The sequence below is a fragment of the Crocodylus siamensis genome, chromosome 1 (assembly GCF_052110815.1).
Source record: "Crocodylus siamensis isolate JL-2025a chromosome 1, ASM5211081v1, whole genome shotgun sequence".
Lineage (NCBI taxonomy): Eukaryota > Metazoa > Chordata > Crocodylia > Crocodylidae > Crocodylus > Crocodylus siamensis.
Window position 1 is genome coordinate 45,126,412 of NC_143395.1, and position 26,637 is coordinate 45,153,048.

Here is a 26,637-nt window from a genome sequence, read left to right on the forward strand (position 1 = left end):
AGAAGCAATCTAGTCACAGTAGAATGGAGGTCAACACAGGCTATTGCCTCTCATACAGCTTGCAGTTCTTGGTTTTCAGAAACTAAAGTCTGATTTATTTAGCCCAAGAAAGCGTCAGCACTTTAGAAGTCATTTAACCATAAAAAGCTCCTCCTTCCTGTCTTTTACCTTCTGCTGCTCCATGCACAGCAGCTAATCTGAGAGTTGCTTAGCAGGGGCCTGTGGTGGCAAATAGGAGAGTGAAGATGGGGCAATGGGCATGATAAAGGGAATGATGGAGGAGTTCAGCGATAAGCAAGTCTGATTTGGGAGGAATATTGGGGTTGTAGCAGAGATTTCATAGTGTTTTCAATGGGAGTCCAGCAAGTAGTATGCTTAATAGATTGTTGTCTATATGTAACTGATTCTTTTGATTGTATTGTGCCTTTTAGAACACACTGAGAATGGGACATGTTTGGATGTAAACAGGGCATGTATTGAAGATGAAGTGTGTAACAGACAGCTATCTCTGTACCTTAAAGTTTGCTCAGTGAATAAAAAGTGCAACATGAAAGAATGCCAAGCAGCCATAAGGTTCTTCTATCAAAATATGCCTTTTAATGTTGCCCAGATGTTGACATTCTGTGACTGCACCCAACTTGATAAATCTTGCCAAAAAGCTAAAGAACTTCTTCATGGAAAGCCATGTGCAGTCAACATAGTGCCCCCTCCTTCATGTCTAAGCATAATTCACCAATGCCAAAACAATGAATTATGCAGGTAAGCAAAAAAAAAAAGGTACTTAATATTTGGCTGGTAACATGCTTATCTATAAAATTAAAAATAGTGTGTAGATGAACTGAGGGGCATATGTGCACAACACTTTAAAGTGGGTTAAATGCTTCTGAACTGCTTTAATGGTGTTTGCACGCATCTACGGTGTATTGTGCATTAATTCCAGCCACTTTAGCACATTTGGTGGTGTAATGTGCCTTAAATGACTTTGGGGCACAGCAAACTAAAATACCTCCAGCCATGGAGTGAAGCACTGGGCTTCATGTGGCTCAGGGGCTGTACAGGAAGCCCATGTAGGCAGCCTGGCAGCAGCCTGGGAAGGCAGGCTCCACTGAAGGAAAAAAAAAAGTGGCGAGCCTGATCTCTTCCCCCGCCTCCCCCCAAGCTTGCCTACCTGCGTGAGCTGTGTGGAGACTTGGTCCTTCCTTCCATGGCTGTGGTGCCCCCAGGAACACCCGAGCTGGGTGCCTGTGGGCAGGTGCCGCCTGGACGGGGGTGCTGCTGCAATGGAGGAAAGCACCAGCCCTTCCTACCCTGCAGCCCAGGGTCTGGTCCACTGGCCAGCAGCTTGTCCTCCCCTTCCACTGCCGGAGATGCAGGTAAGATATGAGTGTATACAACACAGAGGTTTACTTTGCCCTAAATATAAAGCAGTGTTTTTTTAAAAACCCACTGCTTCAATTTAGGGCCCCCATTTCATCTACACATGCCCAGTGATTTTATATATATGCAATATAATTTCTCATATGATACAATATAAACTGTTACTCATATCACAACATGATTTTGTGATAACTATGCTATAACAGCTGGTGTTTAAGGACACTTACGTCTGCCATGTTACAAAGTACAGTTTTGACAAATATAAGTCAGAACAATTGACGGCTTCATAACAAATCTTCTAGGCAGTTCTAGTCAACTGTCACTACACTTGATGAATAATCCAAACTTCACAATGACTTTCAGTGTTGAACTTGGATCAACTTGCAATAGAAATGCAGTTCTATAACTTGCACTAAAGAGTAACCTCAAGCAACTGAGCAATTCTGATTCTATCTAAGAGACAGAGATAGAACATGTATTTTGCACTATGGTGTAGCTAGTGAGCTATAATACTTACATGGATTGTTTTCACTTTTTACTCTAAAATATTAACTTATTCTCACATGGCAAGACAACAGAAATTCTTTTAAAACATAATTCTGCTTGGAAAAAATGACTAAAATGGCACTGCAGGTTCTATGCCTTATGTCTCTTTATGATTCCTGTAGCAAATATGTTCATTTTACAAATAAAAAGCAGGGTTCTTTTTAACCCTGAGTTCTGCAACCTCAGTCTGGGTTTTACTACTTGTGTTTAATTACCTATAACTGAATTTCTGCTTAACCAATAATATCCCTAAAGGTTTTCAATAATATTCTCAGGATGGCACCTTCATACTCAGATGGTTTGTACAAATTATGCAGCTGACTGAACAAGTTTGTTTGCTGAAAGTTATTCATTCTGCCAGGGACTCTCCTCATGCTACCAGTTGTTATGAAACTAAAGTTGCCTAAATAGTAAAACCCTTTACTTCTTTCTTTCTTCTTTTTTCCTTCAAACAGGACGTAGGTAGTAATAATCTAGGCATTGAAGCACATTCTAAATCACACTCATAGACACAGATTTGGATTTTATTTCAGAAAACATCCAAGTGAATAGCAGGTTTGGCTATTATAGACAGCTCTACTTAAATATGACTACCCTTGGAAACACAACTGAAGCACCAGTGTGGGTAATGTGATACTTTTGGCCAAGACCTGAAATTCACCTTACAAGCATATTATAAATTTACCTTCAGTAAACAAATCAAGAGAACAAGGATCACATTCAGGTTCAGCATAAGCAAGTGCAATTCAGACTGACGTCAATGCGAGTTGCATTTTTTAATGCCAGGCTGAACTGGGCCACAAATGTGGTTTTGTGTGTGTACATGTAATATTCTAATGGGAAATATGTTTAAGAGGGACTTGCTGAATTACCTTTATTCTGGGAGCATTAATGTTTGCCAGCATTAACAATAAGTAGAGGTAATTATCAAAATTATGCTGTGAATTATGTTTAGCTGTACCTATATATTACAAGCTTGAATGAAAATTTTTTCCATTAGCTCAGAGATGACAGCTACTTTGAAACCTTTTCTTGAGTAAGCGCTGTGTAATTGGGTCCTAGATGGAACTTTATAAGTTGACATTGTTTCATATGTGTACTGGTTCATAAGAGCGATGCTCTCTCAGAACTAAATTATCATCATGGAATACCACACTTTAATGGATCAGTACCTGAGAGTTTAGAGGCTGACCCAACAATCATTTACCCTGACAATCCACTTATATTTAGTAGAAGTGATATATAGCTTTCACATTAATATCTAAGTTTTCCATCAGACATGTTGGATAAAGAGTCAACATTTATTATTGTTGTTAAATATGGGACAATCGGTGCCAAATTTATCCTATCTTACATGGAGAATAAGCTGGCATACAGGAACATTGAACTGGAAAGGAATCAAGATAGCTACTTGCAAATCATTAGATACGGTCATTACTAGTACCCTTCTAATAGCTTTACAGTTACTATACCTGTAGCTGATTTGTTCTTACTCTATTTCAGGTTTTTTCTCTCATCTCATTTGGTGTTATTTAGTCAGGCAACAAATCTTGTCAATTGCCATTTGTTCCTCTCATGTTTATCTCACTTATATACTTTACATACCTGTCACAGCCACTAGAAAGCTTTTTGTTTTGTTTCATTATGATGTCCAGTCTGATTATTCTATATTGCTGCTCTGGGTGTCTCTCCTTAGACTGTTGTTACTAAAACCTGTCCTTAGATCCAAGAAAGTCTTTGCTGTTGGTCCAGAGTTCATTTTGCACAGAAAAATTGATGTAAAGTCCAGCTGTTATCCTCAGATACATCTATGCAAGTACAGTGTAATCCTTGATATTGGAGACGTGTATACAAGAGCATAAGTTTGACCTACTGAAACAGTTGGGTATCATTGTGCCTTCCAAAATAATAAATTATTGCAATAGGAATGACAAAAGGTGCCTTGTCAAGTCCATCTGGCATCCTTCACAGTACCTGTCTGAGGATAGACTCTGATGACCAGAAAGGGTTTTTAATTGCCTGCTCCTATAATTTGAAATGCACTAATTTCTGCCATGATTGTTCAGAATGATATAGGACAAGTCTTGAAAACTATGATAGAGGGTTATTTAGTAGGAGGGCCTTTTATACCATTAAAATAAAAAGTAAATCTTTCCTTTTTTCTCCTCTGGATTTTGTATAGGAAGTAATTACCTTCTGAGGTCAGTTAGCTGGCATGCATAGGAAAATTTCTGATTAAAATTGCTACATTTTCTTTGTTGATTTTTTTAAGTTAAGTAAGTTTCTCTTGGGTTTGATGTCACTAAAGAATAGTGTTATCTTAATCATAATATATTAAAGTTTTTCTTGTATGATTCTTATGCTTTCTCCAGGAAAAAATATGAAATGTTTTGGTCAATGTGCTGGAGGCATGTTACAAGAAGATGCTATGAAGATAAAGCTTGTCTTGAAACATTAATCAAGGGTGATATGACTTGCTCTGAAAGTGCTGACTGCAGAGCAGCTTACATTGGCAACTGGGGTACCATGCTTCGGGTAGAGTGCTCCTGTAATACTGTACCATTAGCTGAATTGCCTCTATGCAAGCTCTTTCAGCACATGCTTCACGGAAAGTCCTGTTTCAGTAAGTTATATGAGAATTAAGTTGTACTTTAAAATATAAACATGCTATGTTAATACAGCAAAATATTATGATGAGTTAATGTGTGAAAATGTTCATTATGGCAAATTTATTGCTATTATAACACCATTGACTTTAGTAAAATTATACCAGGGATGCTTTTGTCTATGTGACTTTCATGAAAACCTGTTTTTTATTTACTTGGTACTTGTTGGTATCTGCTAATCCTTAATATTTTGATTAAGGATCACTGGCTCAGTTGTAAGTTGAAATAGCTACATGGATATTTCGGAACAATTAAAATTTACTAAAACTTACGGGGGAAGCAATGGCAGAAGACTTAGTAATGCTCTCAAGGAGAAGACAGGACAATCAGTTAGATATGTAGAGTGTTTATATACCGAGCAATACAAGGACTAACAAGGAATAACAGCCATAAGTTGACTGAGAGTAGATTCAGGCTGGATATCAGGAGGCGCTACTTCACAGTCAGGGCGGCTAGGATCTAGAACCAACTTCCAAGGGAAGTGGTGTTTTCTCCTATTCTGGAGGTCTTCTCCTATTCTGGAGGTCTTCAAAAGGAGGCTAGATAATCACCTAGCTGGGGTTGTTTGATCCCAGCATTCTTTCCTGCCCATGGCAGGGGGGCGGACTTGATGATCTGCTCAGGTCCCTTCCAACCCTACCAACTATGAAACTATAAAACTAATGTGAGAAGCATAGGGAACAAGCAGGAAGTCCAGGTACAAGCACAGAGTTATGATGTAATTGGGATTACAGAGAGATGGTGGGATAGTTCACATGACTGGAGCACAGTCATGGATGGGTGTAGCTTGTTCAGCAAGGATAGATGGGAAAAAAAGGTGGAGGTTTTGCTGTATATATAAAGGTGATATTCAGTGGTTCAGCATGAAGTGGAAGGTAGGCCTGTTGAAAGCCTCTAGCTATAGGTCGGAAGGGAGAGCAGCAGAGGGATGTTATGATGGGCATCCACTACAGGCCAGCAAACTAGGAGGAGAAGATAGATAAGGCCGTCTTTAAATAACTGACAGAGGCCTCCAAGTGGCAGGATTTGGTTCTAGTGAGGGACATGAATTAACAGAACATCTGCTGGGAGGGAAACACAGCACAAGCAATCTAACAAATTCTTGGAGTGCTGGGGATACAGATGGTAGACAGGCCACTAGAGGAGAACCCCTCTCAACTTGCTGCTCATAAACTGGGAGGGATTGATTTGAGAATGTGAGGGTGGAAGGCAACTTGGGTGATGGTGGGAACTTCTACACAAGACCAGTGAGCAGTAACTGTTACTCAAATTGCCAATTACTCATGTCATAAGTGAGACTTTATAAAGAGGGAAAAGGGAAGGTCCCACATTTATTGATTACATGAGTTAGACATAAAGGTTTGGGCACACCATTCATACAAACACACAAAATCATCATACATATTATACACAGGCATACACATCCACAAAACAACCATTTCATCCACACATACACCAGATATAGTTACCAAAAATAGTTGCTCAATATCAGCCCAGGGTGGTCAGCCTGGGCTTATTAAGTAGATGATGATGACTATCTGAAGATAGCAGATTGAAGATAACAGTTGGAGTGCAGTGAACAGATGCATCTGTGCTCCGATGAAACAGCAGTAGAGAAAGAGACTCACTAAATTTGGCATTTTCAAAGTGTTCTTTTATAGGGACTGGCATCCTTTGTTTCAGTGCTTTGAGGTTTTTCCATACCCAGCTTCTGTTTTTGTGGTTGTTCTTCTTTGGTCTTCAGCCTTGGACTGTTTGCAGTAGGGCACTAAGGTGCCTGCTACCTGAAGAGCAGCAGTATGGGCTCAGGTGTTGGTTACTAGGGGCAACCAGGAGGAGCTAAGGGCCCACACCTGGTGAGTCAGTTGACCAGAAGGGGCAGGGCTGACTACCATAAGACAGACTGGAGGCTGTGAGTGTGCTCTCTCTCTCTCAACCTCAACCAGCAGCCAAGGGAGAAGGAGCTCTGCCAGAGCAAGCAGAGTAGAGAAGCCTGGTGGCATGTGCAGCTTCTGCTCACGGATACCAGGTGGAGAATTCCCTGGTAGGGATTTGAATGAAGGTTAGCCAGACGACTTAGATTTTATGTTATAGCCCGGGGGCTTTGTGTTTTCGTGTTCGCTGTTTTGACTGAGGACTGGGTGAAGCTATTAGGGGTTGGAGGAGGCCTCTATAGGGGCTCCATGGTAGTGTGGGGACCCCAGTGCCAGAGAAGGCACAACATTCAGGGGTGCACTGACCCAAGCCCTGAGAAGGGGATCAGAGGATTGGGAGGGGGCCAGGTAAGGCTGAGGCTGCCAGAGCCCTGAGGTGAGAAGCCCCAGAGTGGGTGGTTGCGAGAAGACCCAAAAAGGGGACAAGCCAGAGAGCGCCCGTTGGGGGCGCAGGCTGCGGGACAAGCCAGAGAGCGCCCGTTGGGGGCGCAGGCTGCGGGACAAGCCAGAGAGCGCCCATGGGGCACTGGAGAGAAAATCAACCAATGTCCAGCAGGCTTGAGGTGTGGTACAGGGGTGGTTGGAGCCACGCTTAGCCCATAAGGTTGGGGTGCACCAAGTCAACCAAAACAGAACCGAGACCGAGGTACATCAGAGCACCGTGTCAGAGAGGACAAAAGGCAGCCTCCCTTATACATTGTTAACACCAAAGACGTGGCGGGCGAGATGTGAAGGTGCTTTAGTACCACATTGGCACAGTAGGGGACGCTAGGGGAGATCACGGCCACCCCTAGGACCTCATGGTGTTACACTGTTCTTTTTGCTCATCTGGCAGAATTGGTACATTCCTCTTCTTTGTTATCTTCATTGTGCCCTACTCCTAAAAAGAATTCTTCAGCCATACATTAATTAGTTTATTGACTGGTAACTTACATTTGGCACCTTGTTGCTTACCTAAACAGGTAAATCTTCCATTTCTGCCATTCTTTCACCATTCACCCTCTTACACACACTCATACATAAGGGTTATGCAGAGTTTATTCACTTATGTCAAGCAGAAGGATACAAAATGGAGTTTTTAAGTTGCTTACAGGACAAGGCTAACATGGTTACATTGCACTATTATTACACTCTATGTTAACATCAGCTACATTAGTTCAGTTCATGCTACATAACGTCAGAAAAAAGCCATGCAGGAATGCTACTGCACAGTAGCACCAGTTACTGACGCAGTCATTCAGAATTAGTATTTAGTAGTAAAAACTGTGCAGTCTACCACTTATATAGATCACAAAATGATGGTGTTCAAGATCCTAAGAGGAGGAAAGAAAGAGAGCAACAGAATAGGAGCACTGGACTTCAGCAAAGCAGACTTTAGCAAGTTTAGGGAACCGGTAGGAGGATCTCCTAAGAAGCAAGTCAGAGGGATAAAGGAGTCTAGCAGAATGGTTATACTTTAAGGAGGCCTTTTTAAGGGTGCAGGATCTAACTAACCTGATGTGATGGAAGAATGGGAAGTGCAGCAGGAGGCAAACCTGGCTAGCAGCAATCTCTTCAATAAGCTGAAACTCAAAAAGGAATCCTATGAAAAGTGCTAACTTAGTCATACGACTAGGGGAGAGTATAAGAGTATCACACAGGCACGCAGGGAGAAAATTAGGAAAGCCAAGGGACATAAAAGGTAATAGAAAAGATTCCACAGTGTGTGAACAGAAAGAGAGAGAGCAGAGAAATCATAGATCCCTTACAGAATACAGAAGGCAATCTTCTTATGGATGATGCAAAGAAGGCTGAAAGTATTCAATGCCTTTTTTCTTCAGCCTTCACAAATAGGGACAGCTACAGAGTAATGGCAGAATAGGCTGGGGTTGCAGGTTACTTATCCAAGCTAGATGCTTTCAAGTTGGTGGGGCCAGATGGGTGCATCCTAGGGAAATAAAAGAATGGGCGAGGTAATTTCAGAGCCATTAGCTATCCATTTTGGGATAACTAATTCCTGGAGGTTAGATAAGGTACTGAATGACTGGAAAAGGGCAAATTCCCTTTAGAAAGGGAAGGAAGAAAATACAAGAAATTATGGACCAGCCAGTCTGACTTTAATATCTGGAAAGATCCTGGAGCAGGCCAGGCCCTCCAGGAGTCTATTGTGAAGCACCTGGAAGAGAACAATGTGATCTGTTGCATTTAATTTTCATCAGGGTGTGGTGTGAATGGAATGAAGTGATCAGTGAAAATGTTCTGGTCTCAAATCCTAATTCACTGAACATTTAAGCAATACCCCTACTTGAGCAAAACCCAGAACAGTCTATAAAGATATTCTTACACAGATCTTCCAAATGATGCACAATGACTCAGCTAGCCAAGCATCATCACAGCACTGGGGGTTGCAGTTTTGACCAGCATGGTCTCCTCTTGCTTGGTGACAATTCCCCAAACTTAAGTTTTTTTCTTAGGCTTTTACACTTTTTTATAGCCCTCTTCTGTATATTCCATATATGGTCATGCTAGGGATCCTCACCAATTACCTTTTACAACAGTTATTTCCTAATTTGTTTTGTAGTAAAACCTAAAGGTCCCAATCAGTGATCAAAAACATTATGCTGGGCACTTCATGCACGTGTAATGAAAAGATAGCCCCTGTATCAGACTAATAATCAAATAACATCCTCTTGGCTTTTGTCATTCCCTGAAGCATTTCCTTCATTGTCAGTCTAAAATCTTTTTCACTTAGCTAAACAAACTGATAAACTGACACCACTGCTGTATGATGACAATATCACTTAAGCTGGAATTCAAGATGGTATTGTATGGAGATAACACCTTCTTTATTGAACATTCTGCCAACATTGCTAATGGATATCCTGACTTTTATTTTCAGTAGCATTATCAATTATAGTATTAATCAGAAGTTAGATATTTTAAGAGTATTTTCAGTTCTTAGGCAGCTTTGCTAAAAACATTCAGTGGGACAATTAAGATATTGATTCCAGAATTTCTTGTCAGACAGTTCAGCCAGCATATGTTGCATCTGTTCAGTGTCTGTTTTAAATATTACCATTATTACTATTATTATTATTTACAGATATGGGTCTGTAAATAAATGATTGCCTAGGCCTAACAAAAGGATTCTCTGCCTTAAGATTTAAATAGAATGGAGTGGAAACTAAACACTATCACAGCCTAATTCCATAAAAGGGAAGTGTACAAAGTGAGTCAGAGAGCCCATTCAGTGTCATACTGGTTTATGTCTACACATACAGTTGTATTTACAGGACTAGTCTCTATTAATCTCATTTTCTGGAGTGGAAGGAAAGTGGCAGGAGTAGGCATCTTCAGTGTGATAGGAATAGAAGTTGAATGCAAGTTAGCTTCAGCAAAGGATCAGCCTCAAACTGACCAGAAAAAATATGTATTTTGATGAGACAACTGAAAATTTAGAAAAGCTTCATAAATATGTAACCCTGGGCATGACATAACACACACCCTCACCTTAATAGTGGGATCCTGGGGTACCCAGTAGCCTTACCCAGCCCCTCTGGGAAGCTGCTGCAGTGCCCCCGAGTAGAGACCCTCCCTTTACAATCAAGCACCCTCACAGTCAATTCTCAAACTATTTACAAGATTTAATTATTTACAACATAACAAATAACCATTAAATAAACACATTGATATACCAACTAATAGACCCTGAAGAAATTATTTACACAGTCTCTCACTTGCACATAGTGTACTGGGGATCGCGTGTGCACTGCCCCGGCGGGGTGTCTCCGGGAGTGGGACTGTCTGTGTCCCTGCACGTGGTCTGTGGACATTCCCTGGAGCTGGTGTTCATCTCCATGCTCCTGGGGTCTCCGGGCATCAGGCAGTGGCTCCTCCTCTGCAGTCCCTGCAAAGACAGCCTTCCCCTGCCTTTCACCCCCTTCCCCAGCTCAGCAGGGGGCAGTATCTGAGCTGCAGGCTGTAGCAACTCTCCTGCCTTGCAGCCTGGCAAATGCAGCCCCTCCTTGGGCTTTTCCTGCCCCTGGAGCCCCTCATCCCCCAGGGAAAACAGGGCAGACTCTGGCAGTCCCCTCCTCCCCCGCCTCCGGGTTCTGTTGTGCTCACCCAGCCGTTCACCAGGCTGCAGGCAGGTCTCTCCTGGCTTGGAGTCTCCACACAAACAGCCCCTCTCTGACCCTGCCCCCTGCAGCTCCCGGGCTGGAGAGAGGAACTGGTATGCATCTCTCCCATGGCAGCCTTTTCTGCTGCTCCTCAGGGCACTCCTAGGGGCTCTCCGAGGAACTGCTGTGTTGAGACTCAGTCTCCAGTCTCCAGTCTCCAGCCTGTCCCTCAGCCCCTCTTTCTCTCTCTTGTTCTCTCCCGCGCGAAAACTGCTCCCCCCTTTTATCCAAGCCTCTCAGCCAATCCCGGCCTAGAGCCCTTCCCGGGCTTTTGCTAATGGCTCTCTTTCAAAACTTTGCTGGGGTTACATCACCCCTCCCACTTCCAACACGGTTGCCTTCAAAGCAGCTTCACTTGCCCTCAGAGCCTACAGTGTCCCCGCTGGGATAAACTCTGTTTCTCTGCCAGGCAGCCCTCTCCTTTCTTTCAGGTGGGTCCATTTTTTAAATGCTGCTACAAATATATTAACATCCACTAACTGTATATGGTAAAAATAATACAGCAATGGTGAATTTATATAAATGATATTTGACTGACTTTCTAGGACATATAATTTTCTTCCTCTTGCTATTAACACTATTTTTTATTCCGCCCTGGAAAACTAGTACAGCATCTCAGATACCTCATAAAACTTCAAAAGCTATTGCTGCCCTGTTCTGAACCTAGTAGACCTCATAGATTAAAAAGCCAATCCAAATTTTCTGGGGCATTCCTGGGCTGTATCTTGGGGGTTACTAAGGACACTATGGAAAAGTCTCTTGTCCCGATTTTGAAAACTTCATCGTGGATCAGTATTTGACAGTTTCCCATTCCTTGTGCTGGGAAGACACAGAAAACCCGTCTGGTTTATTCAACATTGGGCACATGTCCCTGTAGTGCTACAAATTAGCTAAAAATCACTGCAACTTTAATCTAAAATGAAACAGTTTAAAGTAGCAAAGGTTTTATGCAGGAGCATGCAGACTTAACAGTTACACTGTAGCACATCATATCAGTTTCATTTGATACAGACAGAATTATTACATCTAAGACAGATGCCTAAAGCAGGTACACTAACCAGAAAAAGAAGTGATGTATACTACTTTCAGTTCCAGGGGTCTTTGGAGTATCTAGGATTGTGCCCCAAATTTTGCTCCTTGGTGACTGGTCTCTTTACTCCTACTGCTCCTGCCATTTCTAACACACATATTTTTCAATCCATGTTTGATATTCATTTGAGACTAACAGGAGATTGCCAGATAGGTCTAGAAATATGTTTGAAGAACAGGTATTGGCCTCGTGGATCTTCCTCTCTTTCAATTTTGATCTCCTTTGCCTCATCTCTTACCATAACTAATCCCAAAATTCTTTGTCTTGTTTCCATTTTCTTGCATTCCAATCTTCTTTCCTATTTTTTTTCAGAACAGATTTCAAGTGAAAAAACAAATTTTCATTGGATTCATACTGATAGACCAGGGGAAAAGCTTCCCAGGACAAGGTTACAGTCATCATTTAAGGGTGAGTTTGGGCAAATAACTTAATTATTTTCACTGAAATAGTGTGAAAGTCCCCTTATGAAATACAGTGCATGGTGACTTTATAAATATTCTGGCTCATGATAAAAGAGAACTAACTGACTTTTGGGTCTGCCACTTGAAGCAAGTGGGCATCCCGGGTCTGGTCTCAGTGTAGGCCTGCTTACTTGCTTCTGGGCAAACTACCCAACTATCTTGCCTACCACACCTTGATGTTCTTGACTGAAGGATGTTCATCAGGTGGGAGGCTGTCCTTTACCTGTCCTGATGACAAGGACCTATATAAATGATTCCAACTTTTCCTTATCATGTTCCAAGCCTTGAAGATGTTCCATAGTCTAACACCCAGCCCACGCCTGCTCAGCCTAGCACTTGGCCTCCAGCTTGTTTAGCCTGACACTCGGCTTATAGCTTAGGGGGCCTCACCCAGCCCCGCTGCTTCTGTGGGGCCTTGCCCAGCCTCCAACTCCCAGCCTTCAGTCTGGCACATACATCTGGCCTTAAAATACTCTGCCTCACATCCAGCCTCTCTGCTTCTAATATACACTCAAAAACCCTAAGCCCCACCCTGGGCTCCAAGCCCTATCTCTGGGCCTATAAGCCTCAGGCTCCAAGCCCCTCTGTTCCCCACCCCAGAAACTAACTCCCAACTCCCTAATGCATCCTCAGACTTCACTGCAAGTCTGGGAACTGCCACAGGTCCCTCCTCCAGGCCTGGGCCTTACCTCAGTACTTGCAGTAAGCCTGGGCTCCCCCTGCAATGACCAACTATCCACTAGGGATGTGGGGGCTAGTGTTAAAAAGCATCCCATACCTGCCTTTCACTAGGGAGGTAACTGGCCTGGCACTTCTCGTGCACTCCCCCACCACACGGAATTCCACCAGGCTACCCTTCCCCAACAGGTGCAGTTTTCTGTTGTACCTAGGACAAGGAGCTGCCTGCCTTCCCCAGTAGCTCCTCTCTTACCTATGAGTTGTACTGAGCAGTAGCTGGGCTGGTGGTGCCTCTCTGGCTGCTGGCAGAAAACTGCTGCCTTGTTGTTCAGGGCCCAGCCATTATATAGCAACTGGGCCCTGTTCCCCAATGAGGCAACATTGCCTGATTGAGATGATAGTCAACTGCAGGCTGCCTGCTTGCTGCCTATGTCTCCGGGACTAACAGAGCACCCTGTGTTGTCTATTCCTCTGCTGGCTAACTGAGCACCCTGTTACACATAGGACACGGTGTAACTTTGAAAAAGCTATTTCCATGACTTAGCTTAAGTCTGTATACAACGGGGGGGGAAAGGAGGCGGAGGCAGTTATGTCAAACTCCTTTTTTAAATGTATTGAAATTCATAGATTCACTGTTTAATAAAGACTTTCCACTGTTCCTGCTGCTCTCACCATCAGCACCAGTTTCTAGCAGATGAAGGCCCCGTGCTCAGTACTATTAGAGTTCACAGAAGTTTAGGGCTGGAAGGGACCTCATGAGATCATCAGGTCCTACCACCCTGCTCTGGGTAGAAAAGACTGCTGGGGTCAAATAACCCCAGCAAGGTGTGCATCCAGTTTCCTTTTGAAGATCTCTGGGGTAGGTGCCTGCACCACCCCCACTGGGAGTCTATTCCAGAGTTTGGTCACACAAACCATGAAGTTTTTCCTTCTATCCAATCTGAAACCTTCTTGTAGGAGTTTATAACCATTGCTCCTGGTTTTCTGCTGGGTCGCTTTGGTGAATAGTTGTTCGCCTAGCCCCTGATGCTCACCCCTAATATATTTGTAAGCTGCCACCAAATTCCACCAAAGTCTTCTCTCTTGTAGGCTGAACAGTCCCATATCTGTCAGCCTTTCCTTGTATAGCTTGGTCTTCAGGCCTCTGATCATATGTGTGGCTCTTCTCTGGACTCTCTCAAGCTTCTCCACATCCTTCTTGAAGTGTGGTGTCCAGAACTGGACACAGTACTCCAGCTGCATCCTCACTAATGCCAAGTAGAGCAGTAGAAAAACTTCCTTAGTTTTTCTTGAGATGCACCAGTTGATGCATGCCAGTGTATTGTTTGCTCTGTTAAATGTAGCAGCACGCTGGTGACTCATATTCATTTTATGGTCAATGATGACCCCCAGGTCCCTTTTGGACATGGTGCTAGGTAGCGTAGCACCACTGAGCCTGTAAGTTTCTTGCAGATTTTTCCACCCCCCATGGAGCACATTATGCTTTTCAGTGTTGAACAGCATCTGGTTCTGGTCCACTCATCTAACTAATCTGTCTGGGTCCACCTGGATCATCAGCCTACCTTGAGGCATGGCCACACTTCCCCATGGCTTAGTGTCATCAGCAGACTTTGCCAGTGTGCTTTTCACCCCCACATTCAGATCATTGATGAAGATGTTGAAAAGCACTGGTCCAAGTACCAAACCCTGGGGGACCCCACTGGCTACCTTCTGCCAAGTCGACACCCAAGGGAGGTGGTGCCCTCTCCTACCTACGGGGACTTCAAGAGGAGGCTGGACAGATATTTGGCTGGGGTGTTATGACCCCGCACTCATTCCTGCCCAGGTAGGAGGTCAGACCTGATGATCTGTTTAGGTCCTTTCTGAGCCTAAGCACTATGACACAGATCCAACTATTAATACTCTCTGGGTCTGACCCTGCAGTCTGTTTTCCACTCATCTGACCATTGAGTTGTTGAGCTCATTACCCCTAGTTTTACCTTGAGAGCCTCATGAGACACTGAGTCAAGGGCCTTCCTAAAGTCCAAGTAAATGACATAAATATCACTGAATAATCCTATATTTACTTTTATGTAGCCAGTGTAAATGGTACTAGTGTAAGTTCTACACATGAGATCACAGGATCATAGGAAAGTGGAGTTGGAAAGATCCTCATAAGGTCATCTAGTCCTGCCTTTAGCCATGTTGATGATTCTGCCTTGAGCTGCCTGCCCCCCACTGCATAGTTTCTTGACTAACCCATGGGATGTTAATATGTCTAGTGCCTGTTTGTCCTGCTTTTTAAAGTTTCCAAGCATGGATATTCCACAACTTATCTAGGTAGCCCGTTCCAATGCATGACCACCCTCATAGTCAGAAAGTTTCTCCTAATCTCCAGGCCAAATTTCCCCTGCTGTAGCTTAAGAGTGTTGCTCCTAGTCCTGTAGCCTATAGTCACAGAGAAATGATCATTTCTATCCTCCCTATTATTACCCTTCAGGTATGTGAAGACATTTATGAAATCACCCCTCAGTCTTCTCTTCTCTAGGTTAAATAAACCCGAGTTCTTTCAGGCTTTCCTCATAAGACTTGTTTCCCAGTCCCATTATCATTGTCGTTGCCATGAGCTGGACTCTTCCCAAATTTCTTCATCCTTCTTGAAGTCAAAATGAACATGGGCCGACAGTGTGGGGATGCAGTCAGGAAGACCAACCACATCTTGTCATGATGCATCTCAAGCAGGTCCAAGGATGTGATCCTCCCCCTCTATACAACACTGGTCAGGCCACAGTTGGAGTACTGCATCCAGTTCTGGGCACTGCACTTCAGGAGGGATGTGGACAACATGGAGAGGGTCCAGAGGAGGGCCACTCACATGATCAGGGGGCAGCAGGGCAGGCCCTACGAGGAAAGGCTAAGGGACCTGAACATGTTCAGCCTTCACAAGAGAAGGCTGAGGGGGGTATCTAGTAGCTGTGTACAAACTAGTCAGGCGGGACCAGCAGGTATTGAGGGAGTCCCCGTTTCCCCCGAGCACTCCCAGAAGTGCCAAGAAATAATGGTCACAAGCTAGCAGAGGGTAGATTTAAGCTAGATATTAGGAGGTGCTACTTCACCGTCAGGGAAGCTAGAATCTGGAACCAACTGCCAAGAAAAGTGGTGCTGATTCCTACCCTGGGGGTCTTTAAGAGGAGGCTAGATGAACACCTTGCTGGGGTCATTTGACCCCAGTACTCTTTCCTGCCATGGCAGGGGGTTGGACCTGATGATCTGCTCAGGTCCCTTCTGACCCTACAAACTATGAAATGATGAAGTGGGGGGCCAGGAACTGGACACAATACTCCAGATGAGGCCTCACTAGTGCTGAATAGAGAGAAGGAATTATTTCCCTCAATTTGCAAGAGAGATTCCTGTTAATATTACCAGATACTCTGTTACCTTTTTTTTCCAGCAAAAGCACACTGTTGGTTCATATTTAGCTTATGTTCCATCATAACTCTTGAGTCCTTCTCTGCAATACTGCCATCTACCCAGTAGGTCCCCATTTTGTATTTGCAGATGCAGTTATACCATCCCAAGTGCAGGACTTTCCACTTGTCCTTGTTGAATCTCATGATTGATTGCAGACCATTTCTGAGTCTATCCAGGCTATTTTAGAACCCTACTCTGCCCTCTGAAGTGTCTACAGTTCCATCAAACTTGTGTCATTCACAAATTTGCTAAGTGTGCACCATCAAAATCATTATCAAAATTGAAATTAAGCAACAGAAGGTTAGAAGATAAAACCAATTTGGAAAATAGAGGCTAGACTAAAATTACCTCCATAAGTATATAAAATAGACTCAGGATTTAGAGGCCTAAATCCTAAAAAGTGATTCAGATTAATTTGGTGCCCTTGAAACTACAAGGGTGGCTACAGCTAGGTTCCCTTGTCCTGCCAGAAGTCACCCAGGCTACACAGTTTGGCAACTCTCCTTTAAGCTCTTGAATGATGGAGGTGGTCTTCTTCTTTCATATCACATTTTAGGATTAATACATTCATAGATTAATTTCTAATTTTCCTAACCATTCAACTGCTTCAGGGGAAGTTATAGGGGCTGATTTTAGACTGTCATTAAATGATCTAATTGGGCAATCACTCATAATTTGTTGCACCGTCTGAAAAATCACACCACAATCACAACCCAAACTCTCCTTGATTCTCCACTTATGAAGTAGGTGTCCACACTTACCACAAAGTGTCCAGATGCCATTCAGGTAGGGCCAAGTATTTCTCAGTAGGTCAGATTCTGGCTGGGAAATTGTAGGGTCACTGACGATGTATTTCTGTGGCAAGTTGGTATTTGCCCAAGCTTCTCTCCATTGTTCTTTGGTGCTCTTGTTACCATCATAGAGCTCCTTGGTGTATTTCCAGAAGGGTTTTTCCAGATTGAGCCTATCCAGTGGTGACATAGTGATGTCCTTGTTGATTTGGGAAGTGTTGGTTACCGATAGATGTGATAAGGCTCTATTAAATTCCTGGGGAGGGACACTGTGGTTTTATCCATTAATTGTGAATTTTGTCCATTCATTAATGGAAAAATGCTCCTCCCCAGGAAGGAACATGTTTCCCTTAATCGATGAAACCACAGTTAGCTCACAATGGGTACATCTATACATGCTGGTGCCTGTGAGGAGACATTTACTGTGGACCTAACTAGGTAACTCCACAGCACACCCAATGACAGTAGTGAAATAATTTAGGTTTAGATACACATGGAGCCAACTAGGATATTGTTTTAGGAACCTAAATGGGCTTAGGCAGAATTTTGTTGTTTATGATGAAGAAAAGGGATCCAGAGTGTCCCTGCTCCATTTGAAAATAAAAACACTCCGACATTATCATACATGAAAAGTGTGGACATGCACCAGAACCACCAAAGCCCTGCACCCATAGGTGTCTAGGCAAATGGTTCAGAACTCTGGACCCCATGAGGATGAAGAGGTCTTGCGTAGTCCTGAGTCAAGTGCCTGAGCTCCAGAGAGGCTTATGAGTTCAAACACAAACCTTGATGTAATGTTTCCCATTGTCTAGCTCTAAATGTCTCCATGCTCAGCATTAAGACCCTCTACTCTGTCCTTTGGAGCTGCCAAACTCTTCATATTGATTAACTAGGGAGCCTTATTGCCTGTTAAGCCCACTGAGGGATGGGGGGACTACTGCCACTGCTGGCCACTGAGCAACACTTGCTAAGCCAGCAGGCCAAGGCACTTAAGGGAGCCCACCCCTGCCCCAGCCCTGCAGTGAGCTGTAGGCAAGGCAAGGGCCTTCCTGTACACAGGTGCCAGGAGTTTGGGGAATAAACAAGAGGAACTTGTCCTCCTGCTTAATGCAAATAACTCTGATGTCATAGGGATAACAGACCTGGTGGGACTCCACCTATGACTGGGCCACAGGTATAGACTGCTATACCCTGTACAGGAGGGATCAAGTGGACAAAAGGGGCAGAGGTGTAGCTCTCTATGTCAAGGAAAGCTACGTGTCCCTGCAAGCCAACGTTGGCACCCAGGGTGGATGACTGGATACCCTCTGGGTTAAAATCCATGGGGAACACGGCACAGGGGACAAAATGGTGGGAGTCTACTACAGACCTCCTGCCCAGGATCAAGAGCTTGACCAGGAGTTCACCAGGGAATTGGCTGAGGCTGCGCACTCCTGATGCATGGTTGTCATGGAAGACTTCAACTACCCAGACATCTCATGGGAAGAGCGCTTGGCCAAATCCAAATGATTGCAAAGCTTTCTCTCACGCATGGATGATCTCTATCTGACACAAGAAGTCTACAGGCCAATGAGAGGTAAAGTGCTGCTTGACCTGGTTCTGGCAATGGGGGATGACTTAATCAGTGACCTAACAATCAAAGGGAAGCTGGGAGAAAGTGACCACGAGCTGATCACCTTCACTGTCCACTGTAAAGCTGGCAAGTCAGTCAGCAATACAGAAGTCCCATCTCAGAGGAAAGGCAGGCCCCTTGGCTCTTCAGGGAACTAGCAGAACTCCTGCATCTAATAAGAAAGACCTACAAAGGATGGAGGATTGGATCTACCTCCAAGGCGGAATACTCTGCAATGGTCCGGACCTGCAGGGAGCGAACCAGGAAAGCCAAGGCTGCGACAGAACTCCAATTAACTACAAATATCAAGGACAATAAAAAGTCCTTTTTTAGATATGTGGGGAGCCAGAGGAAAAGCAAGGGCAACGTTGGACCCCTGGCTTAACCAGATGGGACAACTGACAACCAATGCCCATGAAAAAGCCAACTTGCTAAATGGGTAATTTGCGTTGGTCTTTCACCAGGCTTATGGGATGCCCCTGCCCATTATGGGACAGGGAGGCCCAGGTAAGGGAGATTCCTTACCCTCCATCAATGCTGACCACGTGAAGGAGCATCTTGAGAGGCTGGATACCTTCAAGTCAGCTGACCCTGACAGTTTACACCCCAGGGTACTCAAGAAGCTGGCTAGCATCATAGCTCAGCCCCTGGCATGGATCTTCAAGAACTCCTGGTGGTCAGGTGAAGTGCCTGAAGATTGGAAGATGGCCAGTGTGGTGCCTATCTTCAAGAAATGGAGGAAAGTGGATCCAGCAAACTATAGGCCCATCAACCTGACCTCTATCCCAGGGAAGGTCTTAGAAAAGATTATCAAAGAGGCCATTCTTAACAGACTGGCCAATGGCAACATCGTGAGGGATAGCCAGCATGGGTTTGTTGCAGGTAGATCTTGCTTGACCAATCTTATTTCCTCCTATGACTAAGTGACCTATCACCTGGACAAGGGAGAAAAGATTGATGTCATATATCTTTGGGGGCTGGACTCAATAATCTTGTGAGGTCCCTTCCAGCCCTAATGTCTATGAAATAATGTCTATGAAATCTTGACTTTAAAAAAGCCTTCAGTCTAGTATCCCATGATCATCTCTTACCAAACTGGCTAACTGTGGCCCCGGCCTCACCACGATTCACTGGCTGGGAATTTGGCTCCATGGTAGGACCCAGAGGGTGATGGTTGATGGACTTTAATTGTTGTGGTGGGCTGTGACCAGTGGGGTCCCCCAAGGCTCTGTCCTATATAATTTAACATCTTCATTAACAATGTGGACATTGGTATCAGAAGTGGACTGGCCAAGTTCATTGATGACACCACACTTTGGGGTAAAGCATCCACATCTGAGGACAGGAGGGTGATCCAAGCAGATTTTGACAGGCTCATGCAATGGGTGGACGATAACCTGATGGTGTTTAACACCAAAAAATGCAAGGTTCTCTACCTTAGGAAGAAAAACCTGCAGCATGCTTATAGGCTCGGCAGTGATACGCTGGCTAGCACTACGAATGAAAGGGACTTAGGAGTCCCAATTCAAGGAGCTACCTTTTAGTTCTGCTTCTAAAAGAAGGACTTTTACCTTGTATTGGGGAGAACAAGTTCCAAAAAGCAAACGGATAGCTCTGCTTCAATGAGGGAATTTATTGGAGAAAAGGCCACACAGCCTGAGGCTCTAACACCCCTTTCCAATGGTGAAGTAGGTCTTCTGTCACCATTTCGGCCCACACAGCTCAGAGCACCCGAAAAGATTTCTTTCCTATTCTTTTTCCAATCTTCCTACTTTCTGAGTCCCTAAATTGCTCTACTGGCTTTTTTTCTCTATCCTGTCCCCTATGAGCTGACACTGCTTGTTGACACTCCCCTCTCCCTTATTGTACTCATTTAGCTTCCCTCCTGACTCCTTGATGTGGACCACCTCATATTTGCCGATAGGTCAACAAATCCATTAAAGTCTCTGCTAAAGAGGCCCTTGTCTTGTCCCACATATAGACGGATCTCTTATTTTACTGTCTTTAAGGATCTCTTATTTTACTGTCTTTAAGGGAACTTGTAATATGATCAGCCCCTGGAAAGAATTCTACAGCCATGCCTGGACAGACATGCCTGATCACATGACAAATTACCCCTCATTTAGTGAGAGTTCAGATGAAGGCACCTCAAAATGCCTTCATAAACTTCTGTTTGTCCCTGCATGTAATCAGGGCTGGACTGATGCAGTTCAGCCATGCCCAGTGCTATCTGTAGGATGGGAGAGGGGTGGAGCTAGCAGGTCCAGGCTAGCAGGGGGCAAAGGGGGTCAGCCCTAGCTTCTAGGTGGTGGTGTCAGGAGGCCAAGGAGCTGGCTAGGGTACGTAGGTAGGTGCTGAAAGTGTACAGCCATGTGGGTAGGCTGCAGGCTAGGTTGAGGTTTCCTTTAGGTCACAGAGGGCGTGTGTATACATTGATTAATGCATCATAATTATAGTGCATTAAGTTTAGTATCTGTAATTACAGATACATGAGATTCTGACTGTGCAGTCATTAAGTACTTGTAGAAACAAGTGCTGAACGCCTTTTAGGTGACACTGACTGTGCAGTTGCTTGTTACTACAGCACAGTAGCATCATGTCACACTTCCTGCCATGCAACACTACTGCACAGTAGTAATAAGCTACTGCACAGTCAGCATTTTGGGTAGATGCACCCACAGGTACTAACCTTAATGGTCCATAATAGATGCGACTGCACATTAGCTGTAACAAGCTACTGTGCAGTAGTAATGAGCTACTGTGCAATCAGCATCACCACAACGCCATGTGGAGATACTATTGTACAGTAATGCCAGTTACTGCATAGTCATTTAGAACTTGGGTGTGCATCTCGTGTAGATGTGGCCACAGTGTTGCATTTAAGATCATGAATTTGAATTAAAATTCACTGACATGAAAACTGAAATTACAGTGGAATATGGCCCATGGATCTGGGTACAATTACATTATAAGTCAGACAAATGACTTCAGAGCAGAGACAAGGACTACTTCCCTTCAGTCACAGACCTTTACCATTTGAGCTTCAAGAGATCTCTGTTAACGGGTCTGAACATTTTTTTTCTGCTCTTTGTAGTACAGCAGTTAGAAAGTAACTAGGAACCAACAGAACACAAGATCAAAAGCCTATTGAATTCAATGGGACCCTTTCAATTGATTTTAATGGACTTTTGGCCGGGCTCTGAATAAGAAGTTAGCCTGAAATCAAGCAGAAGGCAGGGTAGATATGCACCACTGGTTTGTGTACATCCTTCCATACCAGCTAATAAAGTAAGCTGAAATGTTTTGCAAAAGAAGTTCAGATTTTTTGAACTATTGTTAGTTTGTGAAATATATAGGAATTAAAAGAAGGCAGAGAGACAAATGACTACCTGAAGCTGATAGAGGAGATGGCAAAGTTGACACAATGTGTCAGGAAAGGAGATATAGATCTTTCAATGTCTGGATGTTATCTGAATTCCTTTTCCTTTTTGCCCCTAATTTATGGGCACTTAACTTCCAACTGAAAGACTTGTGGTACTGAAAGACAGACGTTTTGAAAAATTGCCCTTGGAATATCTTGTCTGCTATAATCATTACACAAGAATTTTTGAAATGGCAATTTCATTTTAATTTCAAAGACCTCACACTGGGCATTTGCTATTAAAATATTATGTGGATAGCTCTAGTTTCACTAGTTTATTCTGGATAACAAGCTATATCATGGTATCAGTAGACTTTCAAATTTCATTTTTTTATTTACAAGCTTTAAAAATATTAACTTTTCTAAGGACTAAAGACATTTCTTCTGCTCTCTTGTTTGGAGGGTGAATGGCACAGAACATTACCTTTGATTCTAAATTGTTTACTAGATCCTAAGCTTTGACAAAGTAATTCTTGTACCAGATAAATCCATTGGTATACCGGTAGATGTGACAGAACACTATTATTTCAGTTGGAGAGAGCAAATTGATAGGTATGAGCAGTAAATCTGTTGCATAAATTGTTCTTTGAATTCAATTTCAGTAGCCAAAGAGAAGAAATGAGTCATGAACTAATAACTGAAAAGGCAAAGAAACCCAAATTAGAGATTGCTTCCTAATGAAAATAACAAAGCTTTTTTTATGACCAATTTTGTTAAAGGAATTGAGTGACAATTAACTAGCATACAACCCAGTAGCATTTCTGGATATAACAATAATATAAAGGGAAGAAGTTTCCATTCTCTTGACAACTAAAATATTGCTAAAACAATCTTCTTGATTTAAATGTTAAAATGTCCTTTATAGGATCAAATTGGAATGAAGGGCTGGAAGAGAACCCCTGCGATCAATTTATTAAGATTCTACAGTTATTTTGGTTTCTTGTTCCCATTATTCATATCGAAAAGCTGTTTCCAGAACTGAAGGGTCTAAGAGATGGTGATGGTTAGAAACATATTTGTATTTACAATCAAATTTTATTCTTTAACCTCATATATTTGCCTATCCTCTTTGGTTACCAACTTTGTCCTTCATTTTAAACAGCTCTTCTTCTTTCTTGATGTATTTCCAGGAGGCAGTCAGATCCCCTCTCAGCCTTCATTTTATTAAGCTGAGCAAACCAAACTCTTTTACTATATTCTCACATTAAAGTTTTTCCATTACCTTGGTCATCCTCATACTGTCCCTGCATTTGTTTCCAGTTATTCTTTCTTGAGCATGGATGAGCAGCATTATATGAAGTATTCCAGGTGACATCTCAAGGCCTTATCTCTTCAGGAAATTCTGCCTCATGTATCCTAGGAATGTAATTTACGTTTTTTCAGAGGTTGCATTGGTACATAGGTTGACTGTAGTCTTTCCATGTGCAATAAAAAACATATACATCCTTTAGTCCTCTGGGTTAGGGACAGACATTCAAAAAACCTGAGACTGAATTGAATTCAATCTTTGCAAGTTAATCTAACCTGCAAGGTTTGAACTGATTTGGAGGTGAATAGACATTCCTTTTTCATTCCAAAAATGTAGGCACATGCCTGCAGTGGCTCAGGCTAGAAGCTGGGGGGGAGCTAGAGCAGCCCTTCATTCCCTTCAACAGAACTAAGCTGAGGGGGGTGTGGCCAGGCCCGGCAGGTCGCTGTGATTAGGGAAAGGTTTCCCCCCACCCCACTTGATAACAGAGCACATATCAGCTCTGTTATCAGCATTTAGCAACCCATCACAAAACAAAGCCTCGCTCATTAGTTCAAGCTCTTCTTAAACAGCTTTTTCCAGAGGAAGTAAGTCAGGGACATTACCACCTGAACTGTTGATTACCTCAAAAAAGCCCTAAGCAGACCTATCTACCTTACATAGTATTAGCTAGAATACCACATGGTGGCTGGTGCATGCTGTGGGAGAGAGGAGGAAGGGATCCCTGCTTAAGCAGTGAGTGGTGGGGAGGAAAGGAGGTAGAGGGGCACAGGGAAGCCAGCAGACCCTACTGTGCCTGCATGTCTCTGCCAGAGCTGCAACCAGGGAGCAGAGGGGATGGACCAGCCCTGCTGTGAAGCAGAGAGCCCCACGCAGCCCAGAAAGCATGCTGGGAGAATCTGATTTAACTTAAACCAGCAAGGGGTCTGGGACAGACATTGCATAAACTGGTTTGACACAAAAGAGTTAAGTCTGATACTACATTCAACCAGGTTTATCTCAAACTGGTTTCAGCCATTTTCAAACTGGTTTATGTGCACTGAATGTCTGTTCTGTTCTGTTACAGATTTAAACCAGTTTCTGATCACTTAACCCAGTTTGTGTGTAATGTCTGTCCCTAGCCCTTTTGTTTTTAAGTGATAATCTCTTAAGCTTATAGTAGAAATTCCCATTTTTTAGTCCCTAAGTGCATGACTTTCTAATTTGTATTATTTCATTCCATTCCTTTCTACCAATGCTCATAGGAAAGTATGGCTACAAAGGAACTTATGAGGCCATCTAGTTTAAACCCTTGCTCAAGACAGGATTGTCCCTGACTAAGCCATCCCAGCCAAGTATCCTTTTAACTTGCTCTTGAAAATTCCTATGATGAAAATTCCAAAACCTTTTGAGTTTTGACCCCTGGAATAGATTTAGGGTACTGAACCTTTCTTTTGACAGCCTCTGTTTTCATGCAAAATTAGTCCTTCTATTAAGTAAATGCAGAAGCAAACTTTATTAGAATTTCTCGTTATGATTATTTCTAGAAAATAAAGGATAATGCAATGCATATCTAGATATAATTTTATGATCCAAGCAGAAATAAGCAGTCTTTCAACTTGTATATACACCTTTAAAATTCTAAGAATTCCTAACAGTTGGCCAGCCTGATAAGGAGATCTTACCCACATTTGCAGGCAAAGTTATAAAAAGGGTTGGATATTTATTAAGTCTGCATATGGAAACCTCAACAGAAGATGCCAGAAGAACCCATCTCAGGGAATTGAGCCCCTTTTTATCCCCTTTCTTAAACAAAGGCTTATAACATTACTTAGTAGAAACTTAAACAAACATGGTCAGAAAGGAGATGTTCTTATATCATCCTATTGATTAGTGCATTCTAGCCTAATCCAAACCCCTAATCCAGATTTGTGTCCTAAGACTGGCTAGACTTTTCTAGAAGTCTCTCCCACCTCTGACTCAGTTCCTTTTACACTACTTCCCTTAGCCTGACTTATGCTAACATAGACTAACCTACAGTTAACAAAGATAAAAGCCTACTAAAATTACTACAATGAAACACAAAGTTCGCCTTTTCTCATTCTGGATCACCTTCATAGTTTGGAGTCACCCCAGACCACACCCTCACCTACAAGATGCATCTCACCCAACTGGCAGCCAAAGTACAAGCTCACAACAACCAGCTCCATCAACTAGCTGGCTTCAGATGGGGACTTAAGCCTACTGTATTTTGGACATCCACTGGCATACTCAACAGCTGAATACTGTGCCCCAGTGCAGTGCAGAAGTGCCCATACTTACAAAGTTGACAGGGCACTTAACAATAGCATGCAACTTACATCTGACTGCATCCACTCTACCCCTACATCAGAGCTTCCACTCATTAACGGTATCGCTCCCCAAGACATCTGCCATGAGCAGCAATGCCTCCACCTCCTTTACTGTGTTGAACTAGGCTAGAATCACTACCTATACCAGCATATCATCAGACCCTGCAGGTGGGCAGCACCTCTGAACTAGGAAACCCCTCATTGCCCACACGAACCACATGCACTCTATTTCCAAAGGTTCTTCAAATGACTGGGCTGCACAACTATGGGAAGAACGATGAGCCTTTGAGAACTACTGACTCAAACATTCATCCCAAACCCCTCTATGAGACCATCCAGCTTCAATTTGGATGGACTCTCCTGGGTCCACCTTAGTAGACTACGATCCAACTATGGTCACTTCTGCCATAATATGCATCAAATGGGCTTGACATCAAGCACTACTTGTGAATGTGGCACCCCCCACCCAGATCACAAACCACATAGTTACACAATGCTGTATCTTCCATTGTCCTGGAAGCCTCAATGCCCTCAACAACCCATCTCGATCCTAGCTCAGTTCTGTCAAGTGTGAAAAATGACTCTGGTGTAATGTTTTTCTCATACGGATAAAAAAAATCCCTTCATAGTCAGAAGGCTCATCTGCATCTCCAACTTAAATTCACTCTGCTGAAGTTTAAGACCATCATTCTGAGTCCTGTATCTTATAGCCACAGACAAAGGTTTATTTCAGTCTTCTCCTCCAGGTATTAGAAAACTGTTATCAAATCCCACCTCAGTCATCCATTCTCCGGACTGAAGAACTAACCTAGTTCTTTCTGCCTTTCCTCATAAATCATGCTTTCCAGGCCTCTAATGATTTTTTTTTTTTG

The 26,637-nt window shown here is 43.2% G+C and overlaps 1 protein-coding gene across 1 annotated transcript in view; it reads left to right on the forward strand.

Annotated features, from left to right (window-relative positions):
* GFRAL (GDNF family receptor alpha like) overlaps nt 1-26,637 on the forward strand; it is a 78,986-nt gene that overhangs the window by 38,489 nt on the left and 13,860 nt on the right. Inside the window, 5 exon segments of the mRNA XM_090043693.1 lie at nt 432-759; nt 4,296-4,550; nt 4,882-4,886; nt 12,086-12,167; nt 20,892-20,908. Of these exon segments, the coding sequence (XP_089899819.1) occupies nt 432-759; nt 4,296-4,550; nt 4,882-4,886; nt 12,086-12,167; nt 20,892-20,908 (687 nt within the window).